This window comes from Nelumbo lutea, chromosome 7, assembly GCF_056320005.1.
Source record: "Nelumbo lutea isolate HS-2025 chromosome 7, American lotus-T2T, whole genome shotgun sequence".
In the NCBI taxonomy this organism is placed as follows: domain Eukaryota; kingdom Viridiplantae; phylum Streptophyta; class Magnoliopsida; order Proteales; family Nelumbonaceae; genus Nelumbo; species Nelumbo lutea.
Genome location: NC_142690.1, coordinates 53,135,550 through 53,157,255, shown reverse-complemented (window position 1 = coordinate 53,157,255; position 21,706 = coordinate 53,135,550). Strand labels below are relative to the sequence as shown.

The 21,706-nt window shown below is 39.0% G+C and overlaps 1 protein-coding gene across 1 annotated transcript; it reads right to left on the bottom strand.

Annotated features, from left to right (window-relative positions):
- Positions 1-19,562: 19,562 nt before the first annotated feature.
- Positions 19,563-21,245, bottom strand: LOC148846404 (Tetratricopeptide repeat (TPR)-like superfamily protein). The gene has a single exon (XM_088954871.1). The coding sequence runs from the start codon at positions 21,207-21,209 to the stop codon at positions 19,950-19,952; it is 1,260 nt and encodes a 419-aa protein (XP_088810997.1). The 5' UTR covers positions 21,210-21,245; the 3' UTR covers positions 19,563-19,949.
- Positions 21,246-21,706: the final 461 nt, after the last annotated feature.

The following is a 21,706-nucleotide window of genomic DNA, read 5'->3' as shown; positions in this document are numbered from 1 at the left end:
TATTTTCCATATTAAAATATCTAATTATATGGATCATTATGATGGGAAGAAATATATATCATAAAAAAGCTGCAATTTTTTTTTTTTTGAGAAAAAAGCCCATGGGCATATTATTCCATTAAAGTTTCATCCAATACGAAGAAATAAAGCACAGAAGACCAAGTAGTGGGCCTGTCAACCATACAACCAAATTTAGCCAAGTTGTGAGATATTCTGTTTCCTGTACATGGAACATAGGAGATATTGGCAACTTGAAAATTCTACAAAATGCAATCTGCAGCGATAACTGAATGAATTCACCAAGGAATGTCACATTGAACATTCAACAAGAAACTTTAAACCCCTAAATATATTTGCCCGTCAATCACTTGTTTTATTTTCTGGGCTGCAACGCATGCTCTAGGTTCCATGGCACGTCTCCCATGGATGGCCTGCTGTCACTTGTCACTTTATTCATCCAAAAACTTCTCTGTGGCTTCCACAAATACAATGTGAACGGATGTGATTAAGGGTGTCAGGTTTTGGATTGGACCCGGTCCAAACCATAATTAATTTGGATGGATTAGACAGACCTGGTCCATCCATAATCAATTTATATTGAATTGGGTTGGATTGAACTAATATCTGATCCATTGATAGAAGATACGAATATAGTGTCAATAGACTAGGTTTAGGTAAGAATTAATCTAAATTAGAACAAATTTGAACAGATTGGACAATCCAGACATTAAATTGGACCTATTCAAAATGGTCTAAAATATTCATTGGATTAGATTGGACCAGGCCACATTGGACTGAATCAGATTGGACCAAATTCAGTTCATTTGACACCCCTAATTGTGATGAACCAACTAATAAGCGGGACCATGATCCACAATAAGTGGAGACTGGAGGCCAGAGACGCCTTATGGTTTGACAATTTGGGATTTTCTGACACAACACTGAAGTCTGAACCGACTAACAAGCATCAGAAACAAGAATCAAGGAAACTCTCTTTTTGATGTAGTGTTATTTTTTGGCTTTTAATGATTTCGAAAAGCATATGTTTTTTACTTAAATTATTATCATATATTCAATAACAAAAGTTAAATTTCTAAATTACAAAATAAAATCATTTCAGAAAGATTAAGCAAGATTTTAAAAACCGACCCGGAAACGAAACCGTTCTAACTACCGGTTTCCGGGTCAGCGGTTCAACCATCCGGGTTGAACGGTTCAGACAGCTTGCATATTAAGGCAAATATTTTATATGAGTTATGAGATTTGAGAAAGGAGAGAAGAGATGTCGGCTGAGAAAGAAAAAAAAAAGGAGAAAAGAAAGAAAAAAAGGAGAAAGGAAAAAATAAAAGAAGAGAAAGGAAAGGAATGAGGGAAGAAGAAGGAAGAGGGTGGTGGTTCGACGCTCACCAGCGACGGTGACGGCGAGGCAGTGGCAACAGACACAGATCTGAGTTCTTGGATCTTCTTCTTCTTCTTCTTCTTCTTCAGATCTGAGACATAAACTCAGATCTGAGACACGTATGTTTTCTAACGAAGAAGAGAGTTCCTGGGTCAGAACCGCTGTCCGGGTCAAACGAATCAACAGTTCGACCATCTGGGTCAGCGGTTTTTTGCCCAAGAATGGGTTAGGGGTGAAACGGAACCGGTTGCTTGGACAGTTTCCGGGCCGAACAGTCCAACCATCCAAGGTCAACGACGGTTTAAAAGCATTGAGATTAAGTAAAGCAAAACAGAGCAGTGGGCTATATAAATAGTCCATATGAGACTAAGAGGGAAACTGACCCTTAAACCTAATGAGCCTAACCAATTCTCGTGATCCCCCTTCACCCAATACATTATAAATAGTCCATTTTGAAAAAGCAGAAATAGAATAGAGCAGTGACAAATATTTCAACTATGAAAATTAAAGAAAATTGAAGGATAAAATAATCTTTTCCATCTTTTATCTTTTTGTTAATAAATAGACACGGGAGATTTTAGTCAATTGTCAGAAAATTTAAGGGGTACTTTAAGACAATATATAAACAGTAGGAGTAGAGTTGGTCAATTTGCTAAAACTTGAGGATACTTTAAAAGATTTGCCCAAAAAAAAGTTCCAACAAACAAGACACTAGTCTAATTCATGAGTACAATTCAGGGTGAGTATGAAATGCTGGTAAGTGTAAATTTGAGTAATTCTAGCTGTATTGAAAGAACATGGGAATACCAAAGAAAATTAGTTTTTCATGGTAAGAAAATATCATATATCTATAATAGAAGAAATGACATCATTTTTATGTTCTTTTCCTTTTTTTTAGTAAAATGAAATTCTATTATCTTTTCTCAAAAAGAGCAGATGATGCAAAAGATTCATGCTATATATCTAAATCAGCACCAAAGGAAAGTTGCCATTAATCCAATGTAGTCTCAACCAGTTGAAGGGTTCACAAAATTAAACTTTGGTGGAAGCAGTGAAGGCAACCCCGGGCCTTCAAGTATTGGAAGTGTATTCAAGATTCATGAAGGACAGGTCTTGGCTCTATTCTCTGAGTCAATTGGTGTAGGAGATTCTCTCAAACTGAAATTTTGGCTACTTTGGAAGGGTTAGAAAGAGCAAAAGAATTAAAATATTCATAGACTGATCATTTAAGGCAATTCCAACTTAGCTATTGGCTAGTTAGAAAAATAAGAGAATGGACTTGGGAATTTGCAAATGAAAAGGAAAAAAAATCAAATGGTTCTCCAGAGGCATGAAAGTGAGATTTCAGTGGGTTAAAAGGAGTGCTAACTCCTTTGCAGATGCCTTGGCCAAACAGGGGGTAGGAAGGGTTCAATCTACGTGGGTTTGTTTGTAATCTTTTGTGCTCTTGTTGTTCTTGGGGATGGCTAAGAGAGTTTCTCTCCTCTTGGATGTTGTAATTGTTGTTCTTTCTTAATAATTTCTGCTATTGATCAAAAGAAAAAGATTCACGCCATATATTAAGTAGGACAACAAAGACAATGACTTTTTTTTTTAAATCAGTAAAAAAAATAACTTTCTTGATCATAAGTGAAACGATGTCAAAATACAAACATGGCCCCTTATTAACCCCCAACCATCGTAGAAAACTACTACCCAAAAAGTTAAATCCTTTAAAAATACATCAGAAACCATGGATTAGATGCTATAACAATGTTATGTCCATACCAAATCTTGCTAAACTAACACACTTGATCAAAGTGAAAGAACTATTGCAAGAAAAATCCACTATGCCCATTGGCGTAGCCTTGGGCTAAAACACAGGAGTAGTTGATTTCACCTCGAACTATTCACTGTAGAAGCAAGACCTCTAGCTTTTGTGACGTGATATCCCATTTGCCAATGTTGCTCATCCAATAACTACACTACTCTCAAATCTCAACCCCTGCAATAAGGCTAAAATTTCTGCTCTAATAGCTTGTTTCATGACAACTATTATTAAAATCTTAGTTTCATACATGCTTCTAATTAATAACAGATGAGAATTTAATAAAATTAAATAACCTCGGTCCACTTTCTCCTATTAGACAGTTATGCCCTTAGCTTCAATCAGCATAGTTTTCAAGGCACCAAGGCGAGGCTAGGCGACCACAGGGTGGCGAGGCACCTAGGCATCGCCTAGGCGTTGGAATTTTTAAATATTAATTTTTTTGAGTTTTTACTTTATCTATGCTTTTGTAAGCTATTTTATTGGTTTTCTGTGCTAACCAACAAGCATGTACACTAACTATTAACTCTATAAATCATTCAAATGAGTTTAAAACTATAAATTTCATATAACTAGCAAGCATCTACACAGTACACTAACTATACACTAACTAGCAAGCATGTAGACTAACTATTAACTGAAAAAATAAATAAATAATTAAGTGCAGGAACTAGGAAGGGAGGAGAGGAGTATAGGGGTGGAAGAAGAAAGGGAAGAAGAAGTATAGGGGATTAGGGGCAGGGGGGGAGTATAGACCCCTGTTTTTTCAGAAAAACAAAAAACAAAAAAAGGGACTGAGAATCTGAGACTATCAACTGAGAACAGTCAAGGGCGGAGAGGAATATAGGGGCATTGCCCCTGTTTTTTCAAAAAACAAATAGGGGACCGAGACTAGGACTAGTGACTGAGAACAATCAGGGGTGGAAGAAGAAGAAGAAGAATGAGTGGAGCTATGGAGGAAGGAAGTATAGGAGCGGAGCCCCTATTTTTCGAAAAAAAAAAAAAAGGCAAAAATATGACAAAAGCTAGGTTGGAAGAAGAAGAAAAAAACTTACCTGCTGAAGCTGAGCTGCGATGGAGTTGGGCTGGGGAATGAAGTCTTCGGTTCTCCTCCCTCTCCAATGGAATTGAAGAAACCCTTATGCATGTAACCGAAGAAGAAAAAAAACACTTTGTATTGTTGTCTTAATAATAAAATAAAGATAGTATGTAACCGGTTTTATTTTAAAAGAATAAAACATCTAATAAAATAACAAATTAAAAAAAAAAAAAAAAAAGATAGTAGATGTATGTAGGTGCCCGCTTAAGTCTCTGGGTGGGCGCCTAGTATACAAAATTCAGGGCGTTTGGGCGAGGCACCCATGGAAAACCGCCTAGTCATCTAGGCACCCACCTATTCATCTAGGCGCCCGCCTAGGCGTCGCCTTGACAACTATGCCAATCAAATTGATGTACTTATTGACATTTATTGTAAATGAATAAAGTGCATAATTGATTCATGTTATCTTGGTGTGTTTCTGTGTAATACCCTTAAACTAGACACTTATGAGACTCATGTTAGTTAAGAACTTTCACAGCCATTAGATAGATCTGGGGAGATTTATCCTGCCAAGGCTGACATTGATGTGCCGCCAAGTGGGTTGGTGTGGCTTGTCTCAGCTGCCAGGGTGAGACCTGAGGTACATGCAGTGTGGGTTTTCTTAAAACCTAGAACCGGACCAAATTCTAGTATTGCCCTAGACCTTGGAGGCAAATGGGCAAAACTGGAATGTTACACCTAACCCCTAGACTTGATTATGGTACTGCACTAGGTGTCGGATTATGCTGTATTTGATATGCCAATCAGTGAGATCCTTAGCGGGGTTCAAAACCTAGGTATATTGGGACAGTTTGAGAATTCACCTGAGTGGGTGATCATAATGACAGGATCAGCCCCTTTGCCAAACAAAGTGAATGATTAGGGAATGCACTCTCTCTGATGAAAACCTAAACTACCGGCAATTGATTTCAAAGTGTTGAGATTTGTTTTGCAAAGTATATTTACATAGAGATATACATATATATCATGGTTTCACGAAATGTTTGCAAAAGATTTTAATTCCCGGGATCTATGTGAGTAAAGAGTGCAACATTGTACCTTGCAGTCGAAGGAGAGGTCCTCTCTTGTCGGGTAGTGTTTGATCATTATGGACTGAGAGGTTAAGTATAAGACCACTAAGGGTAATACCTGATGGGCTAATCTAGCATCTGCCCACAGTCCTTGGGCCTTAATAAGGTGGCTGGACCGAAGAATCATTTAGTATAAATTTGGGCCCATTAAGAGCTCATACTGATGGACTCAGGGGTTCACTGTGTTCTACAGTGAATTCGGCCAGGCCTTGTAGCAGAGGTTGGACTGAATCCATGTGGTTGATGTGTAGATCAATGCTAGCGTCTCACGCCATACAAAGAGAACCAAGCTAACCAACATTTAAAGGGAAAGTGAGCTATGTGACTAAATGGGCCTAAAGCCCATTTCGAACTAGGCTTAAGTCAGTTAATTAAAATGGGTGAATTCTGATTTATAATATGATTAGGATTAGGTAATGATAAGATAAGTCTTACCCATTTAAGAGTCCAGATCCAAATATCAGATTTGGATCAAGAAACTTTTTCCTAATTGGATTAGGAAGCTGATCCAAAGAAGGCTATAAATAGGGGGCGAATTCACCAATTTATACACTCAGCAATCTATAGAATTCTCCTCCAGTTCTTGCCGCCCCTACCCAATTCGATCTCCACTCTTGGATCTGATCAAGAATAGTTCTTGATATTGTTTCTTGCTAGAAGAAACAATCTAAAGTCGTGCTCACCAGCCCTTTGCGTGATTCTTGCTAAAGAATTAGGGTTCTTGCTGAAGAACCACTTTGTTGATCATGCCTCATCATACGCTGTCATCTCCAGTGGAGGCGAGTTTTGGTCACCTCTTTGGGCGTGAACACATACGTTGGGAGTTATTGTTATTCCGTATCAAGTACATCCCTACTTGCTTCCTTCTGGTTTCAGATTTGGTTCGGTTTGTTTCAAGAGCAAACCTTGAAAATGCAGTTTTCTAAATTAGGGAATAGGATTCCCGGATGGGAGAAATAAATTTTTTAAATTTCGCCCAACCATCCTACATGGTTCAGCCATTCATATGATAGATCTCCCATCCCTTCATCTTCATGTGTCAATATTAACCTGTTATAACCATTTGTTAACTAGGAAATGTTTACACCCTTTCATTGGATGGGCCCTTGCTGTTTCCTACAAAATCACCTGACCAATAATGCTTTGAGTAGAAGGAATAACATGACGTATCTGAGGACAAAGTGCCACAGCTACACAATCATTGAATGGGACAAATATAGATTTCTAAAAAGAAAAGAAAATAAAGAAATTCTTTTTAGAGTTTTGAACAAGATATTCAAGCTTTAAACGAGACAGTTTTCTGTTTTAATAACTTGCCACTACTCCTTAACATTCTTAAATTTGGCATATATATACATGAATTAAACCAGCAGTAATCTCTTGGGTCAGTTGTATTCCAGTAAAAGGTTGGCACTAAGTTTCCTTAAGACACAACAAACTATAAAAATCTGAGAAGACGACCAAAACTTGGCCTTCTATCTTTTCTGGTTCCCAGTTCTCAGAAAAAATGTAATGAACTCCAAGAAATTGAAAAAAAAAAAGGGTTTTACCGATCAGTCCACCCCTAGGTGGAGCTACTAGTAGACTAGGGGTGGACTGAATCCTACCCATGGATTGATGCCAAATTCACGGAAAGAATGCGGTTTATAGGGAGGCTACTAGTAGACTAGGAGGGGACTGCAAATTCAATTTCTGAGGGGATTGCAGTCCAAAAATCCCAAAAAAAATGCAAAAAAAATACCAGAAATTGCAGAACTTTTGCAGAAAAAAATGCAGAAAATACCAGAAAATTGCAAAAAAACATGAAAACACCAGGAAAATGCAGAAATCATGCAAAACAAAACCAAAAATTTACAGAAATATTGCAGCAAATTCAGAAAAATACAGAAATATAACAAAACATTGCAAAAAATGCAGAAAATACCAGAAAATTGCAAAAAAAATAGTAGAAAATGCATAACTTTTGCAGAAAAATTGCAAAACAAATGCAGAAAATACCAGAAAGTTGCAGAAAATGCATGAAAACACCAGAAAATGCAGAAATTAGGCAGAAAACAACAAAACATTGCAAAAAATGCAGAAAATACCAGAAAATTGCAAAAAAATGCAGAAAATGCATAGCTTTTGCAGAAAAATTGCAAAACAAATGCAGAAAATGCAGAAATTGTGCAGAAAACACTAGAAATTTGCAGAAATGCAGAAAAATACCAGAAAACTACAAAAAATGCAGAAGAACACTGACCGTTGGCTGATGGAAAACACATGTTATCACATCGAATTTAAGACTTTCTCATACATATGCAAGAGAATCCATATCTGCTGCACTTTTCCTCCACACTTGCTGCATTATGTAATCAGTGTATGATAATGACAGGTATTCATGACTGTCAAACCCAGTTACTCTCACATGTACAGTTCTTTAACATGTGTAATGAAATGCCTATGACACATTGCTTGTTCAATGAAACAAGTGCAGGAAAACAGTAGTTCTTGGCTCTCTAGACCACATGACTTTCTTATTCATTCCCAGACAGAAAACAAGCTATTATAGAAACTTTCATGGTCAAAATAATTCAGATTTGATACATAAAATCTACTTGGATACATAAAATATACACAACTTGCATTGAACCTGCTTGCGTACCAACTATCAATGGAGAGAAGCAATTCAGATTTGATTTATGTAAGGAAAACAGTAAAATAATGGCAGAATTTGATAGTATAAGAGAAAAAAGTAGAAGAATAAGATAAAATATTTAGGGGAAAAACTGGTGGCCATAGCCCTCTCTTCATTGATGTATATTTTTCTTTGATAGATGAAAATAACACTAGCACTAACAAACTTAAGGTATGCAAACTGAAAGGTCTAACCAGCTTGGGGGATCACGCCAAACAAAAGAATCACCAGCTTTTCATTGATATATATGTGAAGATATATCTTAATGTACATTATTAGAGTAGTCCTTGTTGTACAGTATCGTAATTTCTATTATTTTATTTGTTCTTTTTATCTTTCAGCCCTGTAAGGGCATTCTTGTAACTGTACATACCTTTTATCTCTTTAATATAAAAAGGACTCTTTGGGGTGGGGGTCAACTATTCTTGACACCCCTAAATCAGTTTTCTTCTTGCTCTGAATTCAGTTCACATGGTATCAGAGCAGGTTACTCTTTGATCTTCCTTTTCTCTGATCCACTTTGTTTTTGTGATCTATTGAGAACCTACATCTCTGCCAAGTGGTTCTGGACTGTTTTGATCTCTCCAGGAACCTCTTTTCTGTTTTCTGCGCATCCAGAGAGAGATTTTATTGGATCTCTCTCGTCTGATCTCCGCTTGCAGCAAGAATTGAAAGGATTTGTCACCTAGCCCCTCTCAACATATTCTGAATTTTTTTACGGAGATCCATGATGTTTTGAGAAAGATCTGGACTCTTCTTCTTGGCAGCTGCGCCCACAAACTTTCCTTTTCTGGACTGTGTTCAGTTTTTCTTTGTTTTGGATCTTGAACAATCTCCGGTGAAAGTAAGGGGTCTTTATCTCAGTTTTTTTACTCTCTTAGATTGATTACAACCTATTTCTAGTCTTTGGATCAAGTTTTACTTCAGTTTAGTTTCTTTAAACTTCAGTCGAACCCTATTTTGTGCTATTTTCTTGTTGAAATGGCTTCAGACAGAGGTGATATCATTCCTGTAAAGATGAATGGACAGAACTATGGGATGTGGAAGTTCCACTTCGACTTTTATGTTGAGGGAAAGGGTTTAGAAGGATATCTGAATGGAACGGTCACCAAACCAGCTGAGACCGAGGCCAAAGCCTTACAACAATGATAGTTGGATAATGGTAAACCTGTTTCTAGGATTTTGAGTTCTATTGATTATCATATATCTGTACCTATGAGGAGAATGAAAACAACATATGAGATATACATGTATCTAGAAAAAGTTTATCAACAGCCCAACATATCTAAACAATATCAAATAGAATCAGAAATATTCTCTTACAACCAAGGGAGATAGGATGATAAAGGAGTATTATTATGGTTTTCTTGATTTATGGGCTGAATATGAGAGTGTTCGCATTGAACCCTCAGATCCAATAGAGTGTGTGAAATATCTTCAAAAGCACTTTGAGAAGAGAAAGGTGGCTCAGTTCTTGATGAGACTTAGACCTGAATATGAGATAATTAGGTCCAACATTCCAAGCAGGGAAACACTTCCAAATATGGATTTTGTCTTAGGGGAACTTCTGAGGGAAGAGACTAGACTTCTCAGTGAAGTCGGGTTTGATGGGAATATGGCTGAAGTTGGGGCTGAAACAGCCTTTGTTGCTCATGGGGGTAAGAAGCCAACCTCCAAGGACCTCTCCAAAACCTAATGCTATGAATGTAAGTGTTTTGGACATATTGCATCTCACTGTAAGAATAAGAATGTGTGTACCTATTGCAAGCAACATGGTCACATTATTCTAGACACCGGGCCTATCAGGCAACAGATGGACCATCAATAGACACCATATCTACCAAGGGTGAGTCTTCAGTGAAAGGTGATTTAACAGGTGTCATGGATGAGAAAAGGGTTTGGCAACTGGTATCTTCTGCTATTTCCTCTGCTTTCTCTGCTATTGGCTTGTCTGGTAAGTCCTCTGCATATTGTTCTTCCCCTTCACATGCTTGGATTATAGATTCAAGTGCCATCAACCATATGACAGGAGCCTACCTCAATCACCCAATCCCTTCCACTAAAACTCACCATAAACATATTATTACTGCTAATGGTGAAAAATTAGACATCATTGGTAATAATGATCTATCCCTTCAACTGTCACCAACCAGATCCTTTCCTCTCTCCAAAACCCTCTTAGTACCCAACCTTACTACTAATTTGATTTTTGTTAACCAACTTGTTGATGAAGGAAATGTTCTCACTTTTTTTCATGATGGTTGTTTGATACAGGACCAGTACACTGAGAAGGTGAAAGAGAAGAAGCATAGGCTAGGCCATCTGTTTGCACTAGAGTTTGAGAAATCTCAATCGGGGGCATCCTCAGCTTTACTTAGTTCTTCTTTATCTGATTCTCTTTTGAATTATAGAAATAATGTTTGGGATTTATGGCATAAACGATTGGGTTATCCATATCCCCAAAAATTAAAATTTTTGTTTGACTCTGGTTTGATTAAGAATAAAATTCCCCCTATTGATACTTCTGATGTTTCTTGCACTACGTGTTGTAAAAATCATGTTTTACCATTTCTTCATACATCTGAACATGCCACTAAACCTTTTGAGATAATACATAGTGATGTTTGGTCTCCTTCTATTACTTCAGGATTGGGGTACTGATATTTCATATTGATTATAGATGATTGTACCAGATATACTTGGATTTATTTTCTACGACACAAATCAGAAGTCTTTAGTGCTTTTAAATTATTTCATACTATGGTGCAAAATTGATTCAAGTGCAATGTGACTATCCTCCGTTCAGATTTAGGGGGAGAATATAGAGATGGAGACTTCCTGGCATACTTGAAGAGTTATGGAATTCAGTCTCAGCATAGCTACCCAGACACTCTACAACAGAATGGTGTAGCTGAACGGAAGAACGGACATATTCTCAGTGTTGTGCGGACATTACTACAGGAGTCTCGTACTCAAACTTCGTTTTGGGTAGAAGCAACCAGTACAACCATGTATTTGATCAATTTTCTTCCATCCTTTGTTCTAGGCAACACTTCTCCCTTCCAAAAACTTTTTGGTTTTCCCCCAGATTTCTCTAGCCTTCACGTTTTTGGTTGCCTTTGTTTTGTTCATCTTCCTATTCGTGAATGATCTAAATTAACTGCTTAGTCTGCTATGTGTGCCTTTATGGGATATAGTCCTGACCACAAAGGATTTTTGTGTTATGACCCTGCTATTCGTCGTACTTGGATTTTTCGGAATGTTGTTTTGTTGAACATATCTCCTTCTTTGTTGGGGTTGCTAGATTGTCTGCTCCTTCCATCTCTGTTTTGCAGGACTTTGATTCAAATGACACTACTACTTCCTCAACTAAGAGAGATCTTCTTGTCTTCACCCGTAAGCGGCTATGTGTCCCGGCTCCTGTGCCTACAACCCCCCTTCCACCCGGTCTAGAGCATTCATCTCAAATATCCTCTATAAGTGATACCTTGACCCAAGATCCTCTTGTTTCAGATAGTAGTTTGGTTATTCCACTTCGTCGTTCTACCCGTATCTCTCGACCTCCTGGCTGTTATGGTTTTCCTTCAAATCGTAGTTCCTTTACTGTTGTACTTTCTTCCACAGACATCCCTAGATCTTATCAGCAAGCCATTAGAAGTTCTCAGTGGAAAGAAGCTATGGGTGCCAAAGTTCAAGCCCTACATGAGAATGATACTTGGGATATTGTGCCAGCTCCTCCAGATGCTTCTATTGTTGGAATCCATTGGGTCTATACAATCAAACTGAAATCAGATGGTTCTCTTGATCGATAAGGCCCGGTTAGTTGCCCAAGGATACAGTCAGGAACATGGGATTGATTATGAAGAAACATTTGCCCTGGTTGCTAAGATCACCACAGTTCGAACTCTTATGGCCATATCTGTTGTTTATTCCTAGACCATTTACCAATTAGATGTGAAAAATGCCTTCCTTCATGGTGAACTAAAGGAGACAGTCTATATGAAACCTCCGCCTGGATATTGTAGTGATCCCTCACGTGTATGTCGCCTGAAGAAGTCTTTATATGGCCTGAAGTAAGCACCCAGGGCTTAGTTTGAGCGCTTCTGAGATGTTGTTGTAGTTGGGTATAATTAGAATTCCTCCGACTACTCCCTCTTTGTTAAGAGAAGACCACAGGGTATTACTATCCTTCTATTGTATGTTGATGACATGCTTCTAACAGGGGATGATCATGATGGCATTTGTGAACTTAAGTCCTTACTTCATAACTCATTTCACATGAAGGACCTGGGTCCTCTCACTTCTTGGGTTTGGAGGTTCATCGTAGCAGTCGAGAGTATTTTATTTGCCAACAAAAATACGCCTCTGATCTCAACAAACTAGCTGGAATCACTGATGAGAAACATGTTGATACCCCCTTGGAGCTGAAATTCAAGCTATCTAAATCCGAAGGCCTCATCCTTCCTAATGCTACCTTGTACCGTCAGCTTGTTGGCTCTTTGATCTACCTTACTATGACCAGGCCTGATATTTCACATGTTGTTCAGGTCGTCAATCAATTTGTCTCTGCCCCGAGACAACCTCATATGACTATTGTTCGCCGCATCATCCATTATGTTAGAGACACAACCTCTCAGGGACTATTTTTCTCTTCCTCATCATCCATACAGTTGAGGGTTTATGCTGATGCTAATTGGGCCGGTTGCTCTGACACTCGTCGCTCCACTACTGGGTGATGCGTCTTCATGGGTGACTCTCTCATCTCCTGGAAGTGGAAGAAGCAACAAACTATCTCGAAGTCCTCCACTGAAGCTGAGTATAGAGCTATGTCATGTTGATACCCCCTTGGAGCTGAAATTCAAGCTATCTAAATCCGAAGGCCTCATCCTTCCTAATGCTACCTTGTACCGTCAGCTTGTTGGCTCTTTGATCTACCTTACTATGACCAGGCCTGATATTTCACATGTTGTTCAGGTCGTCAATCAATTTGTCTCTGCCCCGAGACAACCTCATATGACTATTGTTCGCCGCATCATCCATTATGTTAGAGACACAACCTCTCAGGGACTATTTTTCTCTTCCTCATCATCCATACAATTGAGGGTTTATGCTAATGCTAATTGGGTCGGTTGCTCTGACACTCGTCGCTCCACTACTGGGTGATGCGTCTTCATGGGTGACTCTCTCATCTCCTGGAAGTGGAAGAAGCAACAAACTATCTCGAAGTCCTCCACTGAAGCTGAGTATAGAGCTATGTCTTCAGCATGTAGCGAGATTGTTTGGCTGAAGTCACTTTTCATAGATCTTGGTATTTCTCTTCCTACTCCTATTCCTCTATGTGTCGACAACACCAGTTCTATCAAGATCACATCTAGTCTAGTCTTTCATGAGAGGACTAAACATATCGAGGTGGATTGTCACTTTATTAGAGACCTCCTTGTTGCAGGCTCTATATCTCTTCCTCATGTTGCCTCTCACATGCAGATTACCGACATCTTCACCAAGGCCATGACTAAAAGTCGGCATCTCATTCTTATGGGCAACACATCAGTTTGAGGGGGAGTGTGAAGATTTATCTTGATGTACATTATTAGAGTAGTCCTTGTTGTACAGTATCAGAATTTCTATTATTTTATTTGTTCTTTTTATCTTTCAATCCTGTAAGGGCATTTTTGTAACTATACATAACTTTTATCTCTTTAATATAAAAGGGAGTCTTTGGGGTGGGGTCAACTATTCTTGACACCCCTAAATATGTTTTCTTCTTGCTCTGGATTCAGTTTGCATGTGCTAGTTTTTACATTCATAACTGAGGAAAAACAGAAACTGAGATCACTCATTAAAGCAATAATAATACATTCATACTTTTGAGGGCATCATTAATACTTCCATAAGAGACTGTAAAAAACAGTAAAACACCAATAATAAAAAGTTAAAAAGGACACTACAGGAACTGAGACCACTCATTAAAACATGCTTGTCAACATTAATACTCAGTTACCTACAATCTTTTGAGGGCACCATTCAAGTTGAAATTCCTTTTAAAACCACAGACAATACCTCCAGGATTCAAATTCACTATGGTTGGATTCCACAAAAATCATGGTGTCATTAGTAAAATGTACACAAGAAATCTTAGCTCCATAAGCACATGCCTTGAAACCTTTAAGCACATTCATCAGCCATGGACCAGGTGTCCTATTACACGCCCATCTAATTATGATATGTTAATGACCCTAGAAGGAAATCCTTATTGCAAATGAGTGTGTGGAGTTTAAAAAATGGAGAAAGGAAAAGGGGCTAATTTGAAAATTGGACCTAGAGAAAGCCTATGATTTGGTGGATTGGGATTTCCTTCTAGAAGTGTTAAGGTCGATAGGTTTTGGAGAGAGATGGTGCAAATAGATTAGGGGCTGCATTTCCTCCTGTCATTATTCCATTTTGGTTAATGGAGTTGCCAAAGATTTCTTTCAAGCTAAAAGGGGCCTTCAACAAGGTAACCCCTTGTCCCCCTTCCTCTTCACCCTAATAGTAGATGTGTTTAGTGACTTGATCTTAAGGGTTGATGCCAACAATTTGATACGAGGTTGGAGAATTGGAAGGAACAAAGTGGTGGTTACCCATTTACAATTCACAGATGATATTCTAATTTTTTGCGAAGGAGAAAGAGAGGAATTGACAAATTTACAGAGGGCGGTATCCCTTTTTGAAAAGGTCTCCAACCTCAAAGTAAACTGGAGCAAAAGTTGTGTAGCAGATTTAAATAAAGAGAGAGGAAAGGTTGAAAGCCTAGCCAGTTTGTTGTGTTGTGAAGTAGGTGAGTGGCCTCTACAGTACCTTGGTCTACCCTTGGAAGAGAACCCGAATTCTGTCAGCTTCTGGGATTCGGTAGTGGAAAGATTCACAAAAAGGCTTGCTGGCTAGAAGAGAAACTACATTTCTCTAGGGGGTAGAATAACCCTAATAAAGTCAACATTGACAAATTTTCCAGTCTATGACCTCTCAACCTTTAGGATCCCCTTAAAGTGGCCAATAAACTAGAAATAATGAGAGACTTCTTGTGGAAGCAAGGGAATACATAAAATGATCATTTGGTAAAGTGGGAGGTGGTTTCAAGGAGTAGGGATAATGGAGGCATAGCGGTAGGAAACATTAAACTTAGGAACTTGGCACTGCTGGGTAAATGATTGTGGAGGTTCCCTTAGAACAAAATAACTTATGGCATAAGGTAATTGTAAGCATCCATAGCATGGCAGATAACGGATGAGACGCTGGCCTTGATCCTAGGGCAACAAGGGCTTCTCCATGGAAAAGAATTCACAATTTTCTACCGTCTTTCCTTCAGCTGGTCAAGTATGAAGCTTGTATGGGTAACAAAGTTGGTTTCTGGGAGGATATCTGGCTTGGGGACATTTCTCTCAAAGGCAAATTTCCACCTATTTTTTCTTTGTCCCTCAATAAAGGGAAAGTGATTTCTTCATTGGTTGTTAATGAAACTCTTGGGATCTAGGATTAAAGAGAGGGTTAAGGAACATGAAATGGGCTTAGTAGATGAACTAATTTCCCTTCTTAATACTACGTTCCTGGATCCCTCTTGCCAGGATAGTAGAATTTGGTCAGAGTCCCCCTCTGACTCCTATACATGTGCCTCTTTTTTCTCCTATCTCCTTCATTCCTTGCACCCAGGAGGCTCCTTTCCTACAAAGGAAGTATGGTGTAGTCCTGTACCCCAAAAATAAGAGCCTTTTGTTGGGAGGTGGTGCTGCAAAAAATTAATACTCTGGATAATTTACAAAAAAGAAGGCCAAATCATTGCCTCTACCCTCACATTTGTTGCCTTTGTTTGGGAAATGGTGAGACAATTACACATTTGTTACTTTCTTGTCCATTTGCTTCTTGTGTGTGGAATTGGTTCTCTTCCTTAGTTGGCTGCAAATGGACCTCTCATCCAGATGTCACAAGTCTGTTCAACCCAACCTTCTTCCTACTTTCAAAGAAAAGGGGGAGAGTGATGTGGAGGGCAACAAGAGCAGCCATTCTTTGGTCCTTATGGGAAAAAAGGAATAACAGAATATTCCAAGGGGCACAAAGATCAACAAAACAAATAATTGACTGCGTAGCCATTAAAGTCATAAATTGGCTGAAAGTAAGTGACTTATTTAAAAATTTTTCAGTGGATGATATACAAAGGGGATGGTCAGCAGTGGCAAACTCTTCAATCAAACAGCCTGTCCCTCAACATTCTTGGACACCTGCAGCACAACAAAGGGTCAAATTAAATTTTGATGGAAGCTCCATGGGTAACCCAGGACCCTCGGGAGTTGAGGGAGTCTTTAGGGATGGGGAGGACAGAATGGTGGCACTAAACTCTAGTCCCATAGGAGTGGGAGACTCTATGAGAGCTGAAATTTTGGCTCTACTACAAGGCCTGAGATTTGCAAAACAATGGGAATTTCAGAACTTGGAGGTGGAAGGGGACTCTAAATTGATAATAGGGTGGCTGCAAACAAAGAGTTTGGGTGTATGGAAGTTTAGACAGCAAATAAGAGAAATAATCTGCTTGGCAAGGAAAGTTGGAGTAACTTTCAAATGGGTAAGGAGATCAGCAAATTCTGTGGCAGATAGCTTGGCAAAACAGGGGACCTTCAGGGAAAACTTTTTTTGGGCTGTACTGTAATTCTTGATGTCATGTTGGGGTCAACACTCTTTGTTTGAGTGGTTGACAGTGCAAGATGTAATTTGATATCCTTAATGAAAGTCACCTTTTCCAATCAAAAAAAAAACCCTGGAAGGAAAATCCTCTGTTCTAATTTATAGGTCATACCTCTCTAACCACTCTCATGGCTATATCATTTACCAAGGAGTTGGCTAATTGAGGAATCCATTCAGAGTGACACATTCACTCTGAATGTCAATGATCTAGGTAAGATACCCACTTACAATAAGGCATAGACATACCAACTATGGTGGGCCATCTCTTTGAATCTGGTTGAGCTGAAAATTCTAGCATCGATCACAACTGTCCAATTCGAAAACTGGTATTCTTAAGGCTATGTTTGGTTTGATGGAAAATAAGAGAAGCAGAACAAACACTAGTACAAAGACTATGTGAATCCCTTCCCCTACTTATGTGAGTTATTACTTAGACTCAATTCATAAGGTGATCAGGAAACCCCCTCTCCACCACACCATAGACCAGACAATGTGAAGAAGAACAGGCTTTTCAAACTACTTATGAATTGACTGGACTGCTCTACCCACCTCTTAGTCCACCCCTAACCAATTGTATTGATAATTACAAAACAAACACTAGTACAAAAGGATGTGTCTCGCCTTATCCCTTAATTAAAAAAACATAACAACAGTGGCACTCATATGTCAAGTTGCCAAATGCAACAATCTAGCAAATCCTCACCAATCACCATCACCAACTTGACCAAGAAAAAAAAAAGATGTCAACCATGAATATATAATCCCTCTTTCATAAATCATAAGCATCCCCTAAATATATAAAAGAATTAATACCAAGCAGAGCCATGGAGAACCTGTCTAGAGTAATCCTTGTGAATGAGGTTCTAGATTTGTCTAGGTTTCCATTTTATGGACCAAGATGTCAACCACAAACAGCAGAAAAACTAAGAAGACATAGATTTATCTAGATGAAATTTTCAAACTTTTGCCTACAATTTCAAACTATTGTTTTTTTCAAATATCACCCAGAGAAAATGGTGAAACCTCTCACTTTCGCATATATACAAGTCCAAAATTCTTGAAAATGTATGATAGAAATCTTTTATTTTTGAGATAAACTTATATAGTAAGGGGATTTGTGCAAGTGTTCAAAATATAAGGAACCCATTGATTCCAAATTCCGAATTCCAAACCAATTACTTGAAAATGTGCTCTGTCTTTGGTAATAAATTACACCACTGCAATTCTGTTATTAAGGCCAAAGATGTAGCCAATAGCCACTCACTAGGACAAGTATTGGGCCTAAAGCCAGTGCCACTGAACAAGCAAGTAAACATGGCCAATCCAAATATTTCAGAAACAATCTAGAGAAAGACTTAAAACCAAGCACAAGTTGTAACTTGGAACTATGGGTCTGGGGTCTGGGGAGAATTTAAAAAAAAAAAGAAGAAAAGAACTTTGCTAGGGAAAGCATAACCATTCCATTGATTAGATTGCTGATAAAGCCAGAAATTCATTTCCTGTGGAACTGATGCTTTTCATATTCATACTGAGAAAAAGAAAATAATGAATGATAGATCAGATGGGTTTATGGGCCATTGGGTCTTGCTAACCATGTTGCTATCTAAGTGCCTTTCCTCTGATAATTTTCAATCCAGTTCTCTAGCACTATAAATCACACTTTATAGGTTCAATCTGTTATGACCTAGTAACTGAAGTACCGATAGGAATAATCAATTAAAGGACTATTCCTTTTCATATCTAAAACAGGAGCTATGAGTTAAGATCATAATCAATTTTCTTCTAATGATATAAACCAATCAAATAAATACTACTAGTAAAGAATTGATAAACTGAAACTAGCAAAGATAAACGAAGCCTCATTAAATTAATCAGATTTTAAAATCTATCAACAAATTGGAAAAGTCACAAAGAAACCAGAATATCTAAACTGAAGGCCTGCTAATATAAAATCAGAAGAAAAAAATAAGGGAAAAGAGAAGAAGGAAGAATCGGTTTACCTTTGAGGTTGCACCTTGCATGGGCAGTGAGAGAAGAGGAGCTGCTCCCTCAACCCTTATTCAGAGAATGGAAAAGAAACTTTCGACCGTGAGAATTGTGAAAGAATGGCAGAGACCAGAGAATGGCAGGAGGAAACCCTCGACCCTTACTCAGATAATGGGGGAGAAACCTTCAACTGTGAGAATGATGAAAGAATGGAAGAGAGCATAGAATGGCACATGAAACCCTTGACCCTTACTCAGAAACCCTCGAGCCCTCGACCTGAATAGAGTTTCAAACTTTTGAACAAGTCTGAAACCCTCGACCCAACCCATTCTGACCCTAGTGGGTACCCTCGACCCAACCCACCCTGACCCTTTTCCACTGACCCTAATGGGTCACTCGACCCATATTGACCCACCATTGGAATGGGTGGGTATGGGTGGGTTAGGTGAGTCAAATGGGTTGGGGTCAAGACTGCCAGCCTTATTCAGAGGCATAAATATTGATTTATTCTTCACAGATCAGTTTTGCTAAATCCATTCATTCTTCACAGATCAGTTTTGCTAAATCCATTCATTCTTCACATATCAGATTCATCCATGCCTAATCCCAACTATATGGGGGTCAACTAATCAGTTTTGCTAAATTATTAGCAACAAAATATCAAAACCATCTGCAGATGACTACAATGCCAGAAAAACTGGATCAATTGCAGAGCAAGCAATCTTGCAAAGCCTCCTTTCAATCCCAAGCTAAATTGATCAATGTGTAAATTAATCCTACAGAAATATGCCTTGTGCTGAGAAGCTTCAAAATTTCAAGAATCAATACTATGACAAAAAGTGATGATAAGTAACTGAAACTGATAGTCTCTCTACCATAACAGAGAACATGCAGATGACCAGCATAGAGATTTGTTCTTTTCAATAATACTACTGCTTCCCTGGAATAAATTACAGGGCCAAAGATCCAAATATGCCAAATGAATCAAAAACTGATAACCTAATTCTTACTCTCCATGTTACATGTTGTAAAACCAAGCACTGAAATCAAAAACTGATAACCTAATTCTTGTGATATGATTCTTAGACCTCCAATTACATGTTCTACACCAGAGCTCTGCAACATCTACTCTGCTCTTTTATATCCAAATGCCTCCTTATTTACATAAGAAAAAGAAGATCTTCACCACAGATTGACATCTATTCCCGACATAAGAAATGCAATCCATCCAATAAAGTCTTGTAGGTCTTCTCCTCCATGGATCCCTCCTTCTTCCTCAGTTCTTCAAGAAGCTGAAAAGCCTCATTTCCCCTGCCTTCCCTACACAACTCTTCAAAAAGGGTCCTGTAAGTTAAGAGGTCAGGAACCATTGAATTATTCAACATATCAAACAGAACACCGTTTGCATCTTCAAACCTCCGTTCCATTGAGAGACTACAGATAAGAATCATGTAAGTACTACTAGTCGGCACAAGACCTTTATCCCTCATTTCTTTATAAAACCCAAAGCCCTGGCTTACTCTCCCCTTCTCACACAAACCTTTGGCAATATAACTATACGTATATGCATTCGGTTCACAAGCATATAAACCCATTTCACGAAAAACCCTGATTGCTTCATCCATTTCCAAACACTTAGAGTAAGCTTTTATGATCAAATTCAAAGCAAATGTATCAGGAATCACACCAGAAGCCTTCATCTGTTTTAGTAAGGATCGCACAGAATGCATATAAGCATAACAGACGTTTAACTTATTGAATTTTCTAAGAAGAGCATTCAGGAGCAATGTGTAGGTTTCTAGCGTGGGCTTACAGTCCTGTGACCTCTGCATTTTCCTGTAAACATCGAAAGCTCGGTTGAAGAGTGGTTTCCGACTACAACAAAACCGGATGATCGAGTTATAGAGATTTAAACTGCCGGAGCAGGCACCTGCGAGGACCTCTTCTATTAATGTTTCAGCGTGTCCAAAGCGCTTACCGGAGACGGCAATCTGGAACATAGTGTGGTAGGTGAGTTGGTTGTGCTTGTAGCCGCGCTGCTGTGCAGTCCACCTGAAGATGTCGAGGGCGAGGTCGGGGTCGGATTGGGAACGGAGGGCGTCGTCGACGTCGGCGGGAGTGAAGCCGGGCTTGAGCTTCTCGACCCATGTCTCGAATTGCTTCTCGAGAGGTGTTCGGGTTCTGGGACGTATGATTCTTGGGTCCTCAGGTGGTGGGGTTAAGGTTTCAGAGTGTTCTTTGTAGCTGCAGAGAAAGGACGTGGCGGAGACGATTGAACGGCAAGAGAAGTAAGATGATGGTGAGGTGGAGACGGTTGCCGGTTCCTGTTTAGGGTTTGGAGAGATAGGGGTGGAGTTGGTTTTAAAGATGAGGAGACGGAATAAAGAGGGGGAGAGATTCGAGTGACGATTGGTTTCACTGAGAAAAGAACCGAGAAGACGACGATGAACTGCTTCCATGTTCAAGCGGACCGATTCCGGCACGGAGGCGTCCCAGACTTTAAAGCACTTCCGATACCGGCTCGAGCCGGATTGGATAGGTTTTCGGACTGAACTCGTCACGAATTCGGATTAGCTTAACGCTTCAGCTCTTCAGCGGCTGTTGAACCAATAACGATCGGGCCCGTTTGGCAGGTGTTTTTGAGAAGATCTTGTAGCTTTGATAGTTAAAAGATGTATTGAGCTTTTGACGTAAGATCTAGGCAGTCCGAAGACCATTTGGCAGATGTCCGTCTTTCCATGCATCGTTTCAAGTCTTTTCGCGCAAGATTCAAATGCGAAAGACACGGGATGCTTCATTTGGAGCTTCTCGAAATCAGCCCAAAATGGGCTTTGCGCATCTTTTCGGCATCCCGTCTTTTGGCGGCTAAATCTTCCACATGCCAAACGAAAATAAACCGATTTTCAGTCTTCCCAACTTGTAAACAGCCAAAAGACTGCATTTGAAGACACGCCGC

Bases quoted from the DNA above. Each gene is read 5' to 3' on its own strand.
- LOC148846404 (XM_088954871.1), bottom strand. From the start codon at position 21,209: ATGGAAGCAGTTCATCGTCGTCTTCTCGGTTCTTTTCTCAGTGAAACC.